We start from the raw sequence: 18,410 nt of genomic DNA on the forward strand, positions 1-18,410 counted from the left end.
TCTTGCATCTCTTCCTGTTTGTCTGCTATCTCCACCTGGATGAACTCACAGCACCTCAAGCTCAACCTCTCCAAATCGGATCTCCTGTTCTTCCCCAACTCTTCCTCACCTTCTGCTGATCTCTCCATCTCGATCCCCTTGGAATCCACCACACTCTTTCCTTCTTCTTCCGCTAAAAATCTAGGAGTCACCCTCGATCCTGCGCTCTCCTACACCCAGCACATCACCACGCTGACACGCACTTGCAGATTCTTCCTGAGCAACATACGCCGGATCCGTCCCTTCCTCACCGACTACTCGACTCAGCTGCTCGTCCAGTCACTGGTCCTCTCCCGCCTGGACTACTGCAACTCCCTCCTGGCCGGCCTGCCTGCATCCACTACCCACCACTCCAGCTCATCCAGAACTCTGCGGCTCGTCTGGTGTCTCTCTGCCCTGATTCACACGCTACTCCACTGCTCCACTCCCTCCACTGGCTCCCGATAGCGGCACGCATCCAGTTCAAGACACTGACCCTCACCTACCGCTGTCTCGACCACACTGCACCAAGCTACCTTCAGACACTCGTCTCTCCATACATCCCCTCCAGACCACTGCGCTCCTCCAGTGCCAGAAGACTAACTCTGCCTCCTCTCCACTCTCCCTCCTCCAGAGCCGCTCCTTCTCATCCCTGAACCCTAAATGGTGGAACGACCTGCCCACCGAAGTCAAAACAGCAGAGTCCTTGACCTCATTCCGGCGCTTACTCAAGACGCATCTTTTCAGACAGCACTTGCAATATTAGTCCTTTTAATCCCCTTAAGATAGCACTTCACAGTTTTATTATGCTTCTTGCGTTTTTGATTGTTTTGCTCCTTGCTCCCTTTCCCACAGCCCTTGACTGTGACTCTACATCTTGACATCACTTAGCTTTTACCGTCCAGGATGTAGGACCTCACTTACTGTACTTAACTGTATAAATTGGAAGTTGTAAGATGTATTATATTTTGAATTGCTATGTTTTATGTAAATTGAACTTGTAAAGATTGATTGATGCCTTTACTTAACTGTATTTTTGCACTTTGTTTGCACTTATGTTGTAAGTCGCCCTGGATAAGAGCATCTGACAAGAAATAAAAATAAAAATAATAATAATGTTGTAGAAAATGATTAGACAGAAAATAGAGGAGCATCTTAATGAAAACCATATTCTTGGAGATAGTCAACATGGGTTTAGACGAGGCAGATCATGTCTTACTAATTTATTAGCATTAAAGATCATGTGAAAGCATATGATATGATATACTTAGATTTTCAAAAAGCTTTTGATAAGGTTCCACACCAAAGACTGATGCTCAAATTGAAAGCTGTAGGCATTCAGGGTAATGTAAGTAGATGGATTATGAACTGGCTGATGTAAAGGAAACAGAGGGTGTCGATTAGAGGAGTCGCTTCTAACTGCAGTGAGGTTGTTAGTGGAGTTCCACAGGGATCAGTACTAGGGCCTGTGCTTTTTCTAATCTATATTAATGATCTGGACTCTGGGATCGTTAGCAAACTTGTCAAATTTGCAGATGATACTAAAATAGGTGGCTCAGCAGATACAATCTCGGCAGCACAGGCTATTCAAAGGGACTTAGATAATATTCAGTTGTGGGCCGACACCTGGCAGATGAAATTCAATGTGGACAAGTGCAAGGTAATACATGCAGGTAACAAAAATGTCCACTATAATTACACTATGGGAGGAATAGAACTAGATGAAGTAACACATGAGAAAGACCTAGGAGTCTATGTGGACTCTTCACTTTCTCCATCCAAACAATGTGGGGAAGCAATAAAAAGGCAAACACAATGCTAGGGTATATTGTCAAAAGTGTAGAACTGAGAACAAGGGCAGTGATGTTCAGACTGTACAATGCACTAGTTAGAGCTCATCTGGATACTGTGGACAGTTCTGGGCTCCACACTTCAAGAAAGATATCGCTGCTCTAGAGGCAGTTCAGAGGAGAGCAACCAGACTTATTCCAGGTCTGAAGGGAACGTCCTACTGAGAGACTGAGGAACTGAACCTTTTCACCCTGGAACAGAGGAGACCACGTGGGGACTTGATTCAAGTCTTCAAAATCATGAAAGGCATCGACCACATCAAACCAGAGGAGCTTTTCCAGATCAGCAGGGACACACGCACCCGGGGACACAAATGGAAATTGGGCTTCAAGGCATTCAAGACAGAAAACAGGAGACACTTCTTCACACAGAGAGGCGTCACAATCTGAACAAACTCCCAGCGATGTGGCTGAAGAGACAATTTGGGAACATTCAAAAACAGACTGGATAGGATCCTTGATCACTCAGTTATTATTGGACACCAAACGAGCACAATGGGGCGAATGGCCTCCTCTCGACTGGACACTGTCTTATGTTCTTATGTAACGTTAATTACAGCGTTTCAGGGAGAGGTCGTTATTCCCACCCAAGATGGCGGACTGATCGAGCCAAGACGGGAAGAAGAGTAACAGAGAACTATTGTGTCTATGGTAGGACGTGACGTTGGGATCTGCGTGTCTCGGCCGTGGTCCTCCTTGCCGCCAGCGGGCGCCGCAGAGGCGGCTCTGTAATGCGGTAACAACGGGGCCTGTTTTCATTCAGCCGGCGCCATCAAAATAAAAAACAGCCCGACGGCACGGCGAGGAGGTCAGGGAGCCCCAGCCCACAGGGCGCCGCAGTTAGCGAAGCCAGTTGACCGTTTTTTTTTTTCCTTTTTAACGTGTCTTTTTCCAGAGCGGCGCACGATGAGCGGGATTCCCGGCACCGCCGTCATCCAGATCACCAACCTGTCCCCCGCGGTGAGCAGCGAGCAGATGCGGACGCTCTTCGGTTTTCTGGGGGACATCGAGGAACTGCGCCTCTACCCGCCGGAGTAAGTGCCCGGACGTGGGCGTGGAAGGGTGGGAAACACCGGGGATGTGCAGGCCTCGGAATGGCAGTGGCGAATTTAATGAAGAACAACAAAACGCACACGAAGCTTTACATTTAAAACAAATGTTGTGTCCTCTGTGCAGTAGAAGCCATTGCGCGACTGTAGTGATCTGTCGCGACATCCTACGCACATAGCAAAGGTTTGTAATGGCAATTTCAGTGCAGGCTGGAGCTGTAACTCGGACGGCGCTTGTGTTTGATCGACGTTAATCGCAGATCCGTGCAGCCGCTCATCGTGTGCGTTTAACCCCGATGCTCTGCAGGTTATCTGCTGCTGCTGCTCGATTATCTGCGACATTTTGTTTTCACGTCTGTATGTCCTTGTTTATTTGATTAGAATAGCCCATAACTTTAACTTCATTTCATTGGATTAACCCTCTAATTCAATCAAGCAATAAATGTCGTTTAACCCACGCACTTACTTGTGATTGGGAATTGCACTCTGTGCCAGGGCTGTGTGTGTGTGTCTGTGTGTCTGTCTGTGTGTCTGTCTGTCTGTCTGTCAGTTACAGCAGCTCCAGCAGGTGAGTGTCAAAGGCTGGAGCCTCTTGGATTTCATCAGGACGGTCCCTTGCTTTTCAAAGGGAGTGGAGCTGGAAGCAGGTTGCATAGTGACCTCCTTCATTCCCGTGCCTCCCTGAGGTTTTTCCACTTGTTTCAGTCTCGTCTCTTATCCAGGTTACTCCAGCACAGCCTCCTGTCCTGCTGTGTGTTTGCGTCTGGTTTTTTATCACCTCGTATCCATTCCACAGCTTATTTAGCTAATGTGTGATCTGCTCTGCTGTCCAGACTATAAAATGTCAAAATGAAGTGATTTGGTTACATCATTCGGGCCTCTATCATGAGATGTACACTTCCCAGATTTAACTGGATTCCTTCTTGTCTCTCTTGTCTTTCAGCAATGCTCCGCTACCCTTTTCCTCCAAAGTATGTTATATAAAATACAGAGAGCCTTCGAGTGTTGGTGTGGCCCAGCATTTAACCAACACTGTCTTTATTGACAGAGCTCTGATAGTTGTGCCCTGTGCTGAAGGTGAGTATGCGTCACACCCGGGGCAGCGCTTTGTTTTCATTAAGAATTTAATGTATTAACACAGTATAAGTATTTTAGCAAGGAGTGTCAATCTGTCTTTAAAGGGGTGTTCAGAGCTTTAAACCTCTTCTTAAGCAGAGCCACAAGTATCTGAAATACCTGACGATGTCAATGTTCCTTTACTGTCTGTGCTTACAGTAAATCTTTATTCTCACTTATATAACTTGTTTCTCTGTTTGGCGTCACAGTCGAGGAATAAGTGCTATACAGTGGGAGTCCAGCAGGTGGTACTGTTGTATTACGATGCCTACTCTATTACCCTGACCAAAGCAGTCTCTATAAACGCACAAAAGTGCTTAGCTCTGAAATTTAAAGTCTCTTCTTATATTGACTAAACCGAGACCCTGTACTCCTTTATAATGAAGTACTGGGCAATGAAAAAACGTTTAGTAAATTGTATTCAATGCAAATTAACCAGATTATATTAATTTACACTGTAGTCTTATACACTTGAGCTAAAACAGCATTTTGAAGTGCAGTTTATGATGCAAAACTGGAACATAGTTGAGCCACACCAGTCTTGCCGATAGAGCCAGAAACAGTGACGTTTTTGCGGGGTGTGAATGAAGATCATTAGTCTGTTTCATATTGCATTCCATTTTGTTTTGGTATATTAATGTGGGATCACAGTCGCACAACACTCCTGCTCACAGCAGGGAGAGTCGTACGCTGCCATCGCAGTGCACTGTCCCTACAGGTGACTATTCATACAAATTCAAAAGAAACGCTTATCTGTCCTCTGGTCACATCCCAGTCCCCTAGTCGCTGTGGTTGTGGTGGCTCCAGTTTAGACGCTCAGAGGCCCATGGCAGGATCCATATCTCCAGTGAAGGGAGCAGCATGGCTTAGGGAGCGTCTTGAACGCATTGTGTTCCTCTGTCTTTCATTTCACACTGCTGTCAGAGCTGAGCTGTAGGTGTGATAGTGGTGGGGGGGCAGGTCAGGGCAGGCAATGTTAGAAATGACTTCAGTGTGTGCTGGAGACACCCGGTATTGAACATGCAGCTAATTACGTCTTCTCTCTGTTTTTTTCTTTTCTTTCTTTTTTGTTTTGTTTTGTTTCTTTTTGTTTCCTTTTTGTTTTTTTGTTTCTCTCCTGGAAAAGAAAACAAAAATCTCGATCTAAACGGTGGTATTTTTCTGCATTCCCTTTTTAAACATTTATTTTTGTGAATGATTGTCCTCGTTACCTGGCGGATGGCTTCTGAACTTATTAATTTGGTCTTGTATGTTTTTTCTGTGTGATTATGTGTGCATTATCAGATGACTAGACTGGCCCAGGCAGACCTGTTACAGTAGCCTGTGTAAGGCATTGTTTGCCCTGCCACTATTCCCGCTGGCAGCCGCAGACTTCATGGGGGACAATGTGACCCGGAGAATAGCCGCCGAATCCTTCCAAGATGGACACCTTGTCTCTTTTTGTTTTGTTTTTGTTATTTTGTTTTTTATACATTTATTTTGTCCCTTGTTTGCCTCTCATAGGACCCAAAAGCAGCAATATTGCATTTTCATGAGTGTTTTTTTAGTTTGTTTTCCTTTTTTTGTTTTTGTGCTCTCCCACAGCTGCTTTTCCACATTTTTGTTTGCTGACTGTCTAGGTTGACATTAATTCATTTCTGTTAGGACTCTCTACTTTACATGGGCTGCAGTTTAAACTAACCTGTTTCCTCTCTCTTTCTGTTTGACGCCGTTGATCCGGGTTTAACCTGTGTCTTCTCTCAAGATCTGTAGTTCTACTACATTAAAAAAAATCATAATTTCCAAATTTGTTTTACTTTGTAATGATCATCTCAGCTGTTTGCTGAGATTTATTCTCCGGTTAAACCCTGATCTCCTTGTAGGTTTTTTTAAACTCTGGAAGAAGTCACATTGTAAAGGATTTCTTAAATGTGAATTTATTTTGGAAATGATCAGTTGGCTGATTGCATGATTGTATCATGACAATGTCACCTTGACCAGAATTAATTCGGTTACAATTGACTGTCTGAAAATTAAATCCCACTTCTTAGTCAGCGTATGATATTTCCATACTAATTCTTGAGTAGTTTTTTCTTGTCTCTTTAATTAATTTCCCTGTTTGCAAGTGTTGATGTTCAGTCTCACAGGGAGGTGGTGTTGGTGGGGGGGGGTGCAGTGTGTGCAGGGTCTTTAGTCTGGGATCATGCATGCTTTAGGATATCCACAGCGCACACTCCGCGCCTTTCTTCAGTGGGTGTCTCCTTCTGAGAATGAACCTGAATACCTTTAATCTGCTGTCCGGGGAATTGTCACCTCTGCAGCTGGAATCCTAAAGTGTGCATCTCATTGTGTGCCTTCGAGCTGCACCAGTGTGTGTGTCTGCAGAGGACAGGGCTCTGAGCCGGACACGGGCATCCCTGTGCTCCGGTGTTGTCCAGCGAGGTGCACGTCTCTAGTGATTGGCTCTGACTGCACAGATCAGATGTTGTCTGCATCTGAAGCCAAACTCCACAACATGACAACAAGGGGGTGGGAATGGGGTGTGGGGTTGGGGGTGGGTGGGGAGCTAAATACTTTGTTATATTGTTTTGGATATTTGCAATTCATGGGGATCTAAATTTTTAAAAATGTTCTTCTTTTCTGTATCTGATGTTCTGTGTGCTATTAGTGACGCAGCCAACACGAACGGTTGTCTTGTGTTACACAACTTTCCAACACTGCGAAACGATCGCCTGGGAAAAGCGTCCGTGCTTGATATCGTATGGTTCATGACCAATAAGTTTCCAGTACAGGTGACCCATAGCTCAAAGTGTTAACTAATTCTCTACATTATTTAGATCTTAAAAAGGGGGAGAGAAAAAAATATAACTTGTCTGATTCATATTGAAAATTAAGTATGCTAATGGTAGTTTGTTTTTCTAGTCTAATACATTGTGTGTAACAGTGATAGATTACTTAATTCTTGTCAGTGTGAGAAGTAGTGGAGCTAATCCAGTCAAGTGGTTTTCACTGAATCAATGGGGATGCTTGGCTTCGATGCCAGTGGCCGTGTTACCAGAGTTCCTCACCTGGTAGAGTAGCAGGGGTGGACGAGCCTTTCTCGTCTAGAATACGGGGGTGTTGTCAATCATATAAAGAAAGGGTGACCTTTGCCCGCCACGACTCCCAGTAACGCGTGTGTTTCACCCTGCAGGTAAAATCCCGGAAGAGGCCAAAGCCTTGTCCCTTTTAGCGCCTGCCACCACAGTTGGCAGTCTGATGCCCGGTGCAGGGCTGTTGCCCATCCCCACGCCAGCGCCTCTGCCCTCAGTAAGTGTCTTCCTCTCCTTACTTCTCCCTACACTTCCACACAGTGCAGGTGATGCTAACTCTGCCCCCTTTCTGCAGTTACTCCTGGTTTTGTGTTCTTTGGTTTCATTTGACACCCTTGGTTGGTACCGTAGGACTTTTCTGACCCCCGGGTGGTGATTCCTTATTGAAATGGTCCTGGTGCCCTTCTCCACAGGCCTGGGATGTGATTGCAGAGGTCCACTCTAAAGCTAAAGCACACGGAAAAAGGCGTGTTTGTGTTAATGCTAGGTGACTAACCTGTAGACTCCGCTGTGATGCCCACCGTGGGCAGATTCCCATGTACTATTATGAAGTCTGTATCCTGAAGTGAGGGCAGTTCTCCAGTGCCTTTTGATCTTCGTGTGCATGACTAACCCATGTCTAGTGAAACTGGCAGCGCTGGCGTTTGGTGACAGCCAACCTTCATAAAGCAGCGTCTGCTTCGCTTCCTGTGCATCCCGGGAAAGCCCAGCGCTGTGTAACCGTTACTTTTCACCTTTGATAATTGGCCTTTGAAGAGTGACCTCTTTTACTCGAATGCCCAAATACTGGAATATTGTCAGGTGATTTTCATAGTACTGTACGTCTCTGAGGTGTAAAATCTAAAATCTTTAGTTTTTTTTGTCTGAGCATCGCGGATATAGGGTTATACGGCCAGCCTACATGCGGTGCTGTGTACCCAGGGAGACCCGTGGCGCTCCAGCAGAGAATCGCATCCAACAATCAGAATAAACTGTTGGTTGTAGTGAAAGTGTATCCAGGTTCTCATTTGGACATACAGTAGAGATTGAGAGTAGCGGGTGAATCTGAACTGTAAAACTGTTCTCCTCAGAAACCCCTGTGTCCTAACTGATGCCATTCCAGTCAAACACGATTCTCGTTACTTTTTTTGATAGTTTCAAGATGCATATAACTGTCTTTGCCTACTGTAATTATACTAGCATTTATACATGTGGCTTTAGGCATAGAATGAACCCATCAGCAATGTTTAAACTCCTTCAGTACAGGATTTTTAGTGTCTGCTGTCAGTGTTTGATGGATGATCTAAATTCCCAAAGTGATGTTGCCATATTTAAAACCATGAACTGTATTATAACTCCCATTTACCCACAGAGACCCCGGGGGGGAAACGGGCAGCTGCGTACCTGAGCAAACTTCCTGTTTTATAAACTGCCAGTGTGTAGTTTCATAAACCAACCAGCGAATGTCATGACTGGTTTATTGTATCAGACAGACTGAACTGACTGGGGAGTACGAAGCAATGTTTTGTTCATCTGACTTTGAAAGGCAAATTGGGGGCCAGCTGGAGATTTTAATAGCAGGCCGCAGGTCCAGCTGTGGCTCCATAGACGCATGTTTAACTGGTGTGAAGCGACGTCTGTGTCTGCGTTCCCGCCGCGCTCGGACGGAAGGACACCGTCCAGAGGGGTGTCCGACCCGGCCCCCGCTGCGGTGGGACCGGGAGCGCCGAGTTCCTCGACCAAAATATAAATTTGATCATCAAAGCGGCCGCTAACCCGTAACTGGATCATACGTCCAGTTACCTCTCGATTTTTCCATTCGTCCTCCTGACTCGGTGAACTCGATAGATCCATCGGAAAGATCGAACGCCACCCAAAACAATCCGAATCAGACCTGGCACACGTCTCCGTCATGCGCACGGATGAAGAAAACATGCCCACTGCTCTCCGGGAGTTCGCTGTCCTGTATTGTGCTCTAGGCCAACACTTAGACCAGTAGCTTTGAATCGGTAGTGAGCCATTGCAGTCCTAAATTGAACTATGTTTGTAATGTTGCAGCTTGGTATCCCAATTGGCAATCTGGGAGCGTTGCAGGCTGGCCTTGATCCTACTGTGGCAGCACTGGGAGGAATCCCGGCACAACCCCCTTTGATGGGAAATGTGGATCCCTCTAAAATTGATGAGATCAGAAGGACTATTTATGTTGGCAACTTGAATTCGCAGGTAACTCCAAACCACTAGTTGTATTATTTAACATTTGCTATTGCAGTAGAACTTACAAACATATGACAATGTATGACTTGAAGCAAAGGAAAGCAGGGAAAAGGATCAGGCAAGACTTTCATCTCACACAAACTAGTGCAATACTGCGGGTCACTGCGAGAGGGAAGACCAAGTGCCTCCAATGCTTTGCCTTAAAATGATCATTTCCTATTGAAGAAATATATTCATTGATTAATACAATTGGCCAGAGTGCTTCGACATGGGCGTCTCTCCCTTCGCGAGTTGGTTGAAAATGCGGGGAGTGGGATTTCGGCCTTGTACCCGTCAGAGGCAGCAATGCGAGTAAAGCCGTTCCTGACGAGTACCTATACAGCTTACTGTCCTCACACACGATTGTGTCTTAAGATTAAAACAAAAACAAGACAAACATGACTTTGTGACCCCAGTTTGCAATCATTAGTGTCTTCTGGACAAAGCCATTCCTCCACCCGTCCTTCACCCCGTGCCTTCATGTGCCTGTACTGTTGCTGCATCACCGCAGACTGTCTCGTGAATCCCTGTGGCCACGGGGCTGGGCCGGGCGGTCTGAGCCTCTGCGAGCTGCTGGGCCGTACGGTCGGCCGGGGTTTATCCTCGCTGTTTGGCAGCAGCGGTTCACGCTGTGTCCTCCAGGTGGCCCCCGAAGCGCCGCGCCGTCTCCGCTCTGGAGTCGCAGGGCCGGTGAGACGGGCCCGGCCTAACCGCCCTCGTGCCGCAGGCGTCTCTGTGCTCCTGTCCTCTGTGTCCACAGTGCTGGGTGGGAACGAGACTCCCGTTTCATAGCAGTTGGACTGATTTGTGAATTGAACAGCCGTGCGCTCCTGTACGTCGGCACTAATGACACGGAAAGGCATCGTAAACCTGTTTCTCACTCATGTTAACTGAGTGTCTGTGTCTCGTGTCGGGCACCGGGAATCCCCACATACCAGTGCCAGAGGAATCTGCAATGGCTTCAACTGCTATACAATGGGAGTCTTTAATTTCCCATCCCCAGGCTGTCGGGGTGTTTGAATAGTAAGAGAAGGAGAAGAGTAACTGTCGCAGCTTGTTGGCTTTTGTTTTGACGTGCGTGCGTGTGTGTGTTGTAAACCCTCGTCATTGTCATCACTCATCTGAGACCTGATCACTGTGTGTGGGGATTACAGGGGTGCATTAACGTGTCCCCTGCCCTTGCTTTGCAGACCACCACCGCCGAGCAGCTGCTGGAATACTTCAAGCAAGTGGGAGACGTGAAGTTCGTGCGCATGGCTGGCGACGAGACGCAGCCGACGCGCTTCGCCTTCGTGGAGTTCGCCGACCAGGAGTCGGTGCCCCGAGCGCTGGCGTTCAATGGGGTCATGTTCGGAGACCGACCCTTGAAGTACGACATCTGATTGGGGGGTGGGGGGTTAATAGTCCTAGCAATTCAGTGTTAATTTAAATCGTGCATGCATGCCTAATGACGGGTTCCTGGTGCTGTAAAGTGTCTTAAGTGCCCGGTTTTTACAGGGGTGGAATGTAGGCCCTCTAACATTACGCTGTGAGTTTCATTTTGTGCCGCTGTTGTCTCCCTGTAGAATAAACCACTCCAACAACGCCATCGTGAAGCCGCCCGAGCTGACCCCCCAGGCCGCGGCCAAGGAGCTCGAGGACGTCATGAAGAGAGTCCGGGAAGCACAGTCCTTCATATCTGCCGCCATCGAGCCAGGTATGCCCACCCGCCACACCCTGACCCCCCTCGGGAGAGCCAGGACGGTCAAACGTTCCCGGGGAACAGCTTTGCTGGCTTCAGCCGTGTTGTTGTCAATTGGGAAACGTTGTGATTCCACGTTTGTGTTTTGAGTAGCATCCTCCTTTCCGTGTGTGTCTTTATTCAGGGTTTAGCATTTTAAGGCCAAACATGCGTCCACAGTGTTCATTCAGTGTCAGGACACGTCTGTCTGTAATCCGTCCTTCTGTCGGTTTTCAGCCGAGTCTGTGAAGAGCAGCTCCGTCAGCAGCAAGAAAGCCGTGAGGTCCCGGTCCCGATCGCGCTCTGGCTCTCGATCCCAGAGGAAAAGATCCCACTCCCGACACAGGTGAGCAGAGACGAGGAGAAGGCCTATCGCTGGAGTAGTTTTGTGACTCTTGCTTGTATTTATTCTGCTCTGTAGTGTTTGGCCTCTCGGGCACGTCTGTGCTGGTGCTCCTCGTGTTTCAGTTGGACTGTGGGCATCGCGTCTCCCCGTGTTTAACCCCTGTCCGTCTCTCGGCAGCCATGTGTCACGGAGGTCGCAGTCTAAAGCGGTGGACTCCCAGAGCACTCGTGGTTCCCACAAGACGGGCTCCCAGTCCAAAGAAAGAGGGCACTCCCGCAGTCGCTCTCCGTCTCGGTGAGTATCTTCTGTGCCGCTGTGGGGAAATGGGCCATCTGCCTCTGTTTTGGTGTATTTAAGACTCTCCAGTGCCCTCTCCAGTTTGTCCGTGGCCCTCGTCCTTCACGTACAGGGCCCTGGCTTCCTGCAGTCTCGGCTCTCGGGACACCACGGGGACCTACGCTATCCCCTCGTGTCCTCCAGTGTGGTGGCAGCGGCAGGCCTCTCGGGGAAAGTGTCTCTGCAGCTCAGCGGGCCGCGGATCTGCTTGTGTGAGACTGTTTGAACTCCGGGGGGTCTGAAACCCGTTGTGACGCTCGGTGTGTGTCTGGGAACAGATGCTAGTGTAAAAGTGACACATAGGGCTGATCGATATGACCTAAAAATATTGAGATTTTTAGGAGTTTGGGCGATTAGACACTACAAAATAAGACCAAAGACATTATAATTCAAACAAGTCTTTCTTTAATCATTAAATATGCAAAACTAACAAATACCACTTGCCAGGCTGTCATGGTAAATATGATTTTTGATTTACCTGACTTTAAATGAAAACATTAAATAAATATAAAATAACAATAAAAAATGCCTCTAGTATGCCTGCAAAACAATGTGCAAAATAACAAATTCTTGCTGTCAAACTACATTTTTGAAGCAGAAATTTTTAAATTATATATACACAGTATTATTTACATAACAACACAGTAATAGTAATCACGCAACACATGCGCTGACCACATCCGGGTTTATAGCGGTGCATTTAACAACTGTCCTTGCAAGACAGGTACGTTTCTTCGGTATGACAGTCGAGTTTAGATTTGAAAATCTGCTCACAGCGCAAGATATTGTTACTATTACAATAAAAAGATTAAAAAACTGGGTTGCACCACTTCACCCACCTTTAATAAAAAGATCAAACATTCTGAAATTATTTACATTGCTTTTAAATGCAAACAAACTTGATTATTCTCTAATACAGATTATATCGCTATCTCTACACACACATCAGGGTTTCATAGGCAAGGCGGGGGCTGCCGTCGCGTATTGTCGGGGTGCTTGCAGGTCGGGTTTAGCCGTGGCGAACGAGAGCGGGGCGGAACGCGCTTGTGCTTTATTTTTGTTGTGTTTTTTCACACGGCCTCAATAGCGCTGCGGGACGCCCTGTACATATAAATCTGTATTCGCTTCCGTGTTTAGTGAGTCATTCAAACAAGGTAACTGTATTACTTAATTCATTCGCTTCCATTGTTTTTAAAAATGGTTAATCTGGCGAGTGTAACATTCAAGATGAAAAAAACAAACATGACTGTAAAACAAACATGCAACTTTATACACATCAACACAAATGATCCGATAATAACACACCTAGACACATTTGCTCCCTCCTCTTTGGAGGTGATTGGCTGCATAAAAAATGCTTGACAAGCACTTTCCTGCAATGTGATTGGCTGCATAAAACCATTGATTGACAGTTACTCCTCCCACGTTCCAAAAACTCAAGACTCGCAATGCAAGTGTTTTGTATTTTGCACAGATTAATATATCGAATATCACAAACTCAATATATCGCCCAGCCCTAGTGACACGCCTGATTGGCCAGGCCTCATGATCACTTCTCCACTGTAGAAGAAATCCCTTCCCATGTTTAATGTGACTCTTTTTACATGTGCTATCCTTTATATATTATGTTTCCTTCAATCACTCCCCCCGTGATGTGGCCAGGCAAGGGAACTTGTGTGTGTCTGAGCCGTTAACTGTGGGAGGCCTCTGAGGGTTTGCTCTCCTTGTGCCATCAGGGACAGAAGGAAAGACAAGGATGGCAAAAGCAAGAGTAAGGAGGAGAGCTCGAAAGAGAAAGACGAGCGGAGGCTGAAAGACAAGAAGGGAAAGACGCCACCAAAAAGCTACAGCTCGTCGCGGCGATCCCGGAGCACAAGCAGGTCAGTCCGTCACGTGAAATCGACCCCAAACGGAAATGACAGCTGCTGGCCACAGACTGAGCTCGCCGCATCGCTGTGTCAGGTTTCTCTTCTGTCTGTGAACGTGCCTGGGGCCACAGGCCGGCGCTGCTGCTGTGGTCGTGTGGCTCAGTGTAGCAGCGCAACCACAGCCGTTGCGGCTCTCCAGAGGGGCGCGAGCAGAAACGGAAATATCTCGGGGGCGATGGGGCATGGGCAGCAGGGCCCACTGCATCTAGGGGCTGTTGTTGCTTATTTTATCAAGTATTGTATATAGCAATGTACAGTCTGTCGTTATACCCCCTTGAGGGGCCCCTTTGCCTGGGACTTGCACCTGCGCTGCTGGTGGGCAGGGCCAGGGTCTTTTGGTAATACGTTTGGTATTTTACGTCATACTGTACCAAAACAGCATAAAAATGATTCTGAAATAACTGAAAACAGATTGTTTAGTTCAGTGTTCATCTTTTTTTTATTTATTAAAATGACGGGTTTGTTTTAATATTTGATTGACGTGTAACCTGTCCTATCAGTGGGCAAGCTCTGCGTCTGGTTTCCACTCTAGTAACAGCCAACTAGCTATCGTTAGTTAGATAGGTAAAACAATGTGATGTCCTTTGTGGGCTTACAGTGTTTTTAACTCTGTTACACTGGCAACCCGTTTTATATATATACAAAAAAAAAAAACTGTTATATCTCTGCAGCGGACTGCCTGGAGGACCCACAGTGTAGGCTTTATAGAGGGGTGATGGGGGCCCACGAGAGCGCCCCGCCCCCTCTGTGTGTGGAGTTAGTGCCACCGCTGGGCGCGAGTGTGTAGCACTGTGGAGGAGCGCCCAACCCTCGACACGGCTCTGTAACGTGAGAGTTTAGTGTCCGTCAGGGACTGTCTAAATTTTGGGACTGTTTAAAATGTGTCGAGGTGATTCACAGTCCAGTGCTCTGCAGCGCCACTCATGTGCATTTCTGTGTCTAGAAGCCATAGGAAGAGGACCAGGAGTCGGTCGAAGTCTCCCCAAAGGTCCCGAACGCCGAAAAGGAAAGTGAAATCCCCTTCTCCCAGGAGGTACGCACTGCTGTTGATGTTTGGGTTTCGAAGCTTCGATTGCAAACGGTCCCGGTGTCTTCGTTTAAAATCTAAAGTCTGGGAGGCTGATTGTATGGGATGAAACTGCACAGTTTTGTTACAATGATGATGAATCTTTCTCAGCACAGACCCTGCCCCCCCCCTGGTCAGAGCTGTCTACACGGCCGCAGGAAGGAGGGTCTGATCAATGCTGCGCCTTTAGGGGCTGTGTTTAACGTGTTCGTCGGACCGTGTTTCTGGGTTTGCTGCATAAACGCTCTGGCCCCGTTTCATTTTCCGCAGAGGTAAGAAGGAGAAGAAGAAGGAGAAAGGGGGGGAGCGCGGCCGGTACCGCGGTTACGGGGAGCGCTCCACCTCGAGGAAGAAGATCGCCAAAGACCGGGAGAAACACGAGAGGATGCTTCCCCACCTGAAGGTGAGAAGACAAATAAACGAACAGGGCCGATTCACGACACTGAGCATCGCCCTGTGGCCTGAGTTCTCTAGGCGTGTTCTGGGGTTAATTACTGTGAGTGTCACCCTCAAAGGGTTTCAGTAGAGCTATATGCGTTTGTTTTTCAAAGGCTGTTTCTTTTTTTGCATCCTTGCAAGCGTATGTGTGACTTTCAGATGCATCGTGCTGATGGAGAGGAAGCTTTAATCTGTTCGATCTCGTTGATTAAACGTGTGACAGAGAGTAGCGCATGCAGCCGATACGGTCCTCTCTGCGCATGGGTCGGCCATTGCGGCTCTGGTGGAAATTCCCCTCTTCTGCTTTTCGGGGCCGAGATCAGGGTTCAGTCGTAAAAATGTTCTCCTCCCATCATTTCAACTGCAGTGACACAAGTGCGTCTCGTAAGAAGTGTTTTAACCCTCAGGGCGCTGAGCTCACAATCCGCTCTCCGCGACGGGACTACAGCGTCTCGCACAAATCACAGCTCATTACTTAAAGTTTCATATGATCAGTATATTGATGTAAAATTATCTTTCACAGACGTTTTTCATTCTTTCTGTAATTAGTTTATTTTTGGAATTAGTACAGAAAAGTTATACAGACGCCATTTTCATTCTCGAAACAAGTTTTCAAAATTAACCTGGCTTATAAACGCTTACAAACCGCTGTCATAACTGTCTACAACACTAATCAATGTGCCCAATTAAGTTTACAATACTACAAAGTTGCTTAATTAAGTTTTATCTGCCTCGGAAGCATTGAAATGCTCAAAACATCCCCATTTGACTTCCTTAAAAGCGCTCTCATGTAGTGAGCATTTTTCCCATCTTCTCGAAGAGACGGGTTTTTTTTTTTTAACCAGTTTGTTTTAAAAGCTTTTTGATTGGTTAACACTCACAACAAACCTCTCTGCTATTGGCTAAGACAGTTTGTTGCTATGTAGAATTGTCCAATAAAAACCTTTCTAAGGCTAAAATGTGGTCGGAAGTTTGGGCCGAAAATCTGCCCTCTAGTCCTCTAGCAACGCACCTGGGCCGATAACTGTCCCTGTAGTCCTCTGAGGGTTAAGTCAGACAGAAATGCATATTTTTCGGTGATCGTGGTGTTTTTCGGAGTGCCGTCCAGTCTGTTGTCTTCGCCCCTGCCAGTCGAGTGACGGCGCTTTGCTCGCCCTGTCGTGTTGCAGGTGGAGCGCGACTACGACCGGGAGGAGCGCGACTGTGAGAGGGACCAGGGCGGCGCCGCGCCGATCCAGCACAACGGCAGCTACAGCAAGCACGACGACGAGCTCTCGGCAAAACCCGGCGCGGCGGAGTGACGTGGCACAGGCTGAAGCCGGGCGAGGCTGGGATCTGGGTCTGAGGGTGCTGGTTCGAAAGGCAAGACATGCAATCGGAGACCGGGCGAGGAGCGGGGCGCCTCCCGCACTGCGGACGTGTCCGTCGGAGACGCCGAGGCGTCTGAGGCCAAGGCGCTCCGGAAATCAATGGTCTTTAACGTTGTCTGTGTTTTGTATAACTGAGTTTTTTTTGTTTTGTTTTTTAAAGAAGGAAACCTTTGCATTTGTTCGTGCTGTGAGACGTGTGTCCTATGATATTCATATGGAAGATGCACAAACAAACCGATTTGTTTTAATTTTGTTGATGAGTAAAATATGTAAAACCTAATTTCTGTAAAAATCACCTTATCTGACGTCTATTTAACAGTGTACACTTTAGAGTTGCGTGTTCCTGCTAGTGAGGTTTGTACTACAACTTTTTTTATTCCTTATAATTTAATTGTGTCTGTCGGCTTATGAAGCTAGCCTGTAGTTCCCGCCTCAGACTTGCTGAGAGGAAGACGCCAGAGTGGAAACGACAGGAACGCGTAAACCGGCTTCGGGGCGCGCGGCTCTTCGCGTGACTTCCTGGCCGCGGTCGTGTGGAGTTGCCCCGTGGCGTTCGTGGGGGACGGGAGCGCCGGCCGGTTCGCTGCCCACAGAGAACGAGAAAAGTGCCTCGACTCGGATTGTAGCGAAAGTCTAGATGTGTCATCGTAAACAGGGTAAACGATGGTAAGGAGTGAAATGGGGGGAAGAAAAGCCAAGACTGACACCCTACATCCACAGTTGAATCCTCCTCCGCTGATCTTGCCGTGCCGCTGAGGTTCTCGATGGTTTTAGATTCCCAGCGGCTCCGAATGTGCAGTAAACTGACCGGCACGGTTCAGGGCATTGCGGACTTCCCTTCCAGCTCCATCTCTCGGTCTCGGGCACAATCCAGAGCGATCCATGAAGACGAAATAATTTTTCATCTTCAATATATGAAGTGTATATTTCAGGAGAAAAGGCTGCATCAATTCAATCAGGACTTTCAAGAAAAAAAAATTGTTCTGTTTAAAACCACCACCGCGGTTTTGTACCGAAAATAAGAGGTTTTAGTATCCCGTTTGCTTTGCCTTTCCCCATCTGACAGACCCGCCACTCGGTCAGCCGCGCCGCTGCGCTCCTTTTCGAGGAGCTCGTGGTTTTTCTTTATTTAAATCTCATTCGGTTCCCCAGCGGTCTGGCGTCGGTGCTCAGAGGGGGAAACGAGGGAGTGTGTCGGTCCCGGTGGCGGTGGAGTGAGACTGGCGTGTGAGGGGCATGGGGGCGGAGGCGAGACTCGTGGATCCCTGCTCACTCCTTGGCCCCCCAATATCCCTTTTAAGATTTTATTTTTATATATATTTTAAAAACAAATGTCAGTTTGTATAATCGGCTGGTTTTTGGCTTGTGTTCGTATCTTCATACATAATGACATTATGTAGACATTGAGAGAATCTGTACTTTAATATATGAAGTGGAAAGAAACAACATTTCTAACCTGTTGAATTTGAGAGACTTTGTCCTTATGTTACTGCTTTTTGTTTTTTTGTAGTAAATAAATTGAGATTTTAGTTGTGTGTGTGTGTATGTGCGTGCGTGCAAGCGTGCGTGTGTGTGTGCTCCACTTCTTCACATTTTTTTTTTTTTGTACGAGTCTATATCTCTAAATGGGAGCAGTGCTGAATTCATGTAAATATATTACAGAAGCATTGGTGCCCGTCTGAAACGCTGGGCTGTCCTTTCTAAGATCATGAAACACAATAAAGGCTGCAGACCTACTCCGTGTCCAGTAGTTTATTAGCAGCTTCATCGCACACACCTCCTGCACACTGAGTGAAGCCCGGCCCGTCCTGCCTGCCCCCGACATCTGCGTCGCTGGAGACCCCCATCACGCTTCTGCGCTTCAGTTTGC

General features: G+C 47.3%; 1 protein-coding gene across 2 annotated transcripts; it reads left to right on the top strand.

The window, feature by feature from the left end:
* The first annotated feature begins 2,591 nt into the window (after window positions 1-2,591).
* Window positions 2,592-18,276, top strand: srek1 (splicing regulatory glutamine/lysine-rich protein 1). Of its 2 annotated transcripts, XM_066711559.1 has the most exons (12): window positions 2,592-2,902; window positions 3,861-3,994; window positions 7,206-7,321; window positions 9,142-9,306; window positions 10,527-10,705; window positions 10,902-11,032; window positions 11,294-11,402; window positions 11,580-11,696; window positions 13,475-13,618; window positions 14,610-14,699; window positions 15,003-15,135; window positions 16,340-18,276. In XM_066711559.1, the coding sequence occupies exons 1-12, from the start codon at window positions 2,775-2,777 to the stop codon at window positions 16,469-16,471; spliced, it is 1,578 nt and encodes a 525-aa protein (XP_066567656.1). In that variant the 5' UTR covers window positions 2,592-2,774; the 3' UTR covers window positions 16,472-18,276. The 2 variants fall into 2 exon arrangements, with proteins under 2 accessions (XP_066567656.1, XP_066567657.1); XM_066711560.1 differs by lacking the exon at window positions 9,142-9,306 and having other exon boundaries at window positions 2,593-2,902.
* Window positions 18,277-18,410: the final 134 nt, after the last annotated feature.

Source organism: Amia ocellicauda, chromosome 8, assembly GCF_036373705.1.
Source record: "Amia ocellicauda isolate fAmiCal2 chromosome 8, fAmiCal2.hap1, whole genome shotgun sequence".
In the NCBI taxonomy this organism is placed as follows: domain Eukaryota; kingdom Metazoa; phylum Chordata; class Actinopteri; order Amiiformes; family Amiidae; genus Amia; species Amia ocellicauda.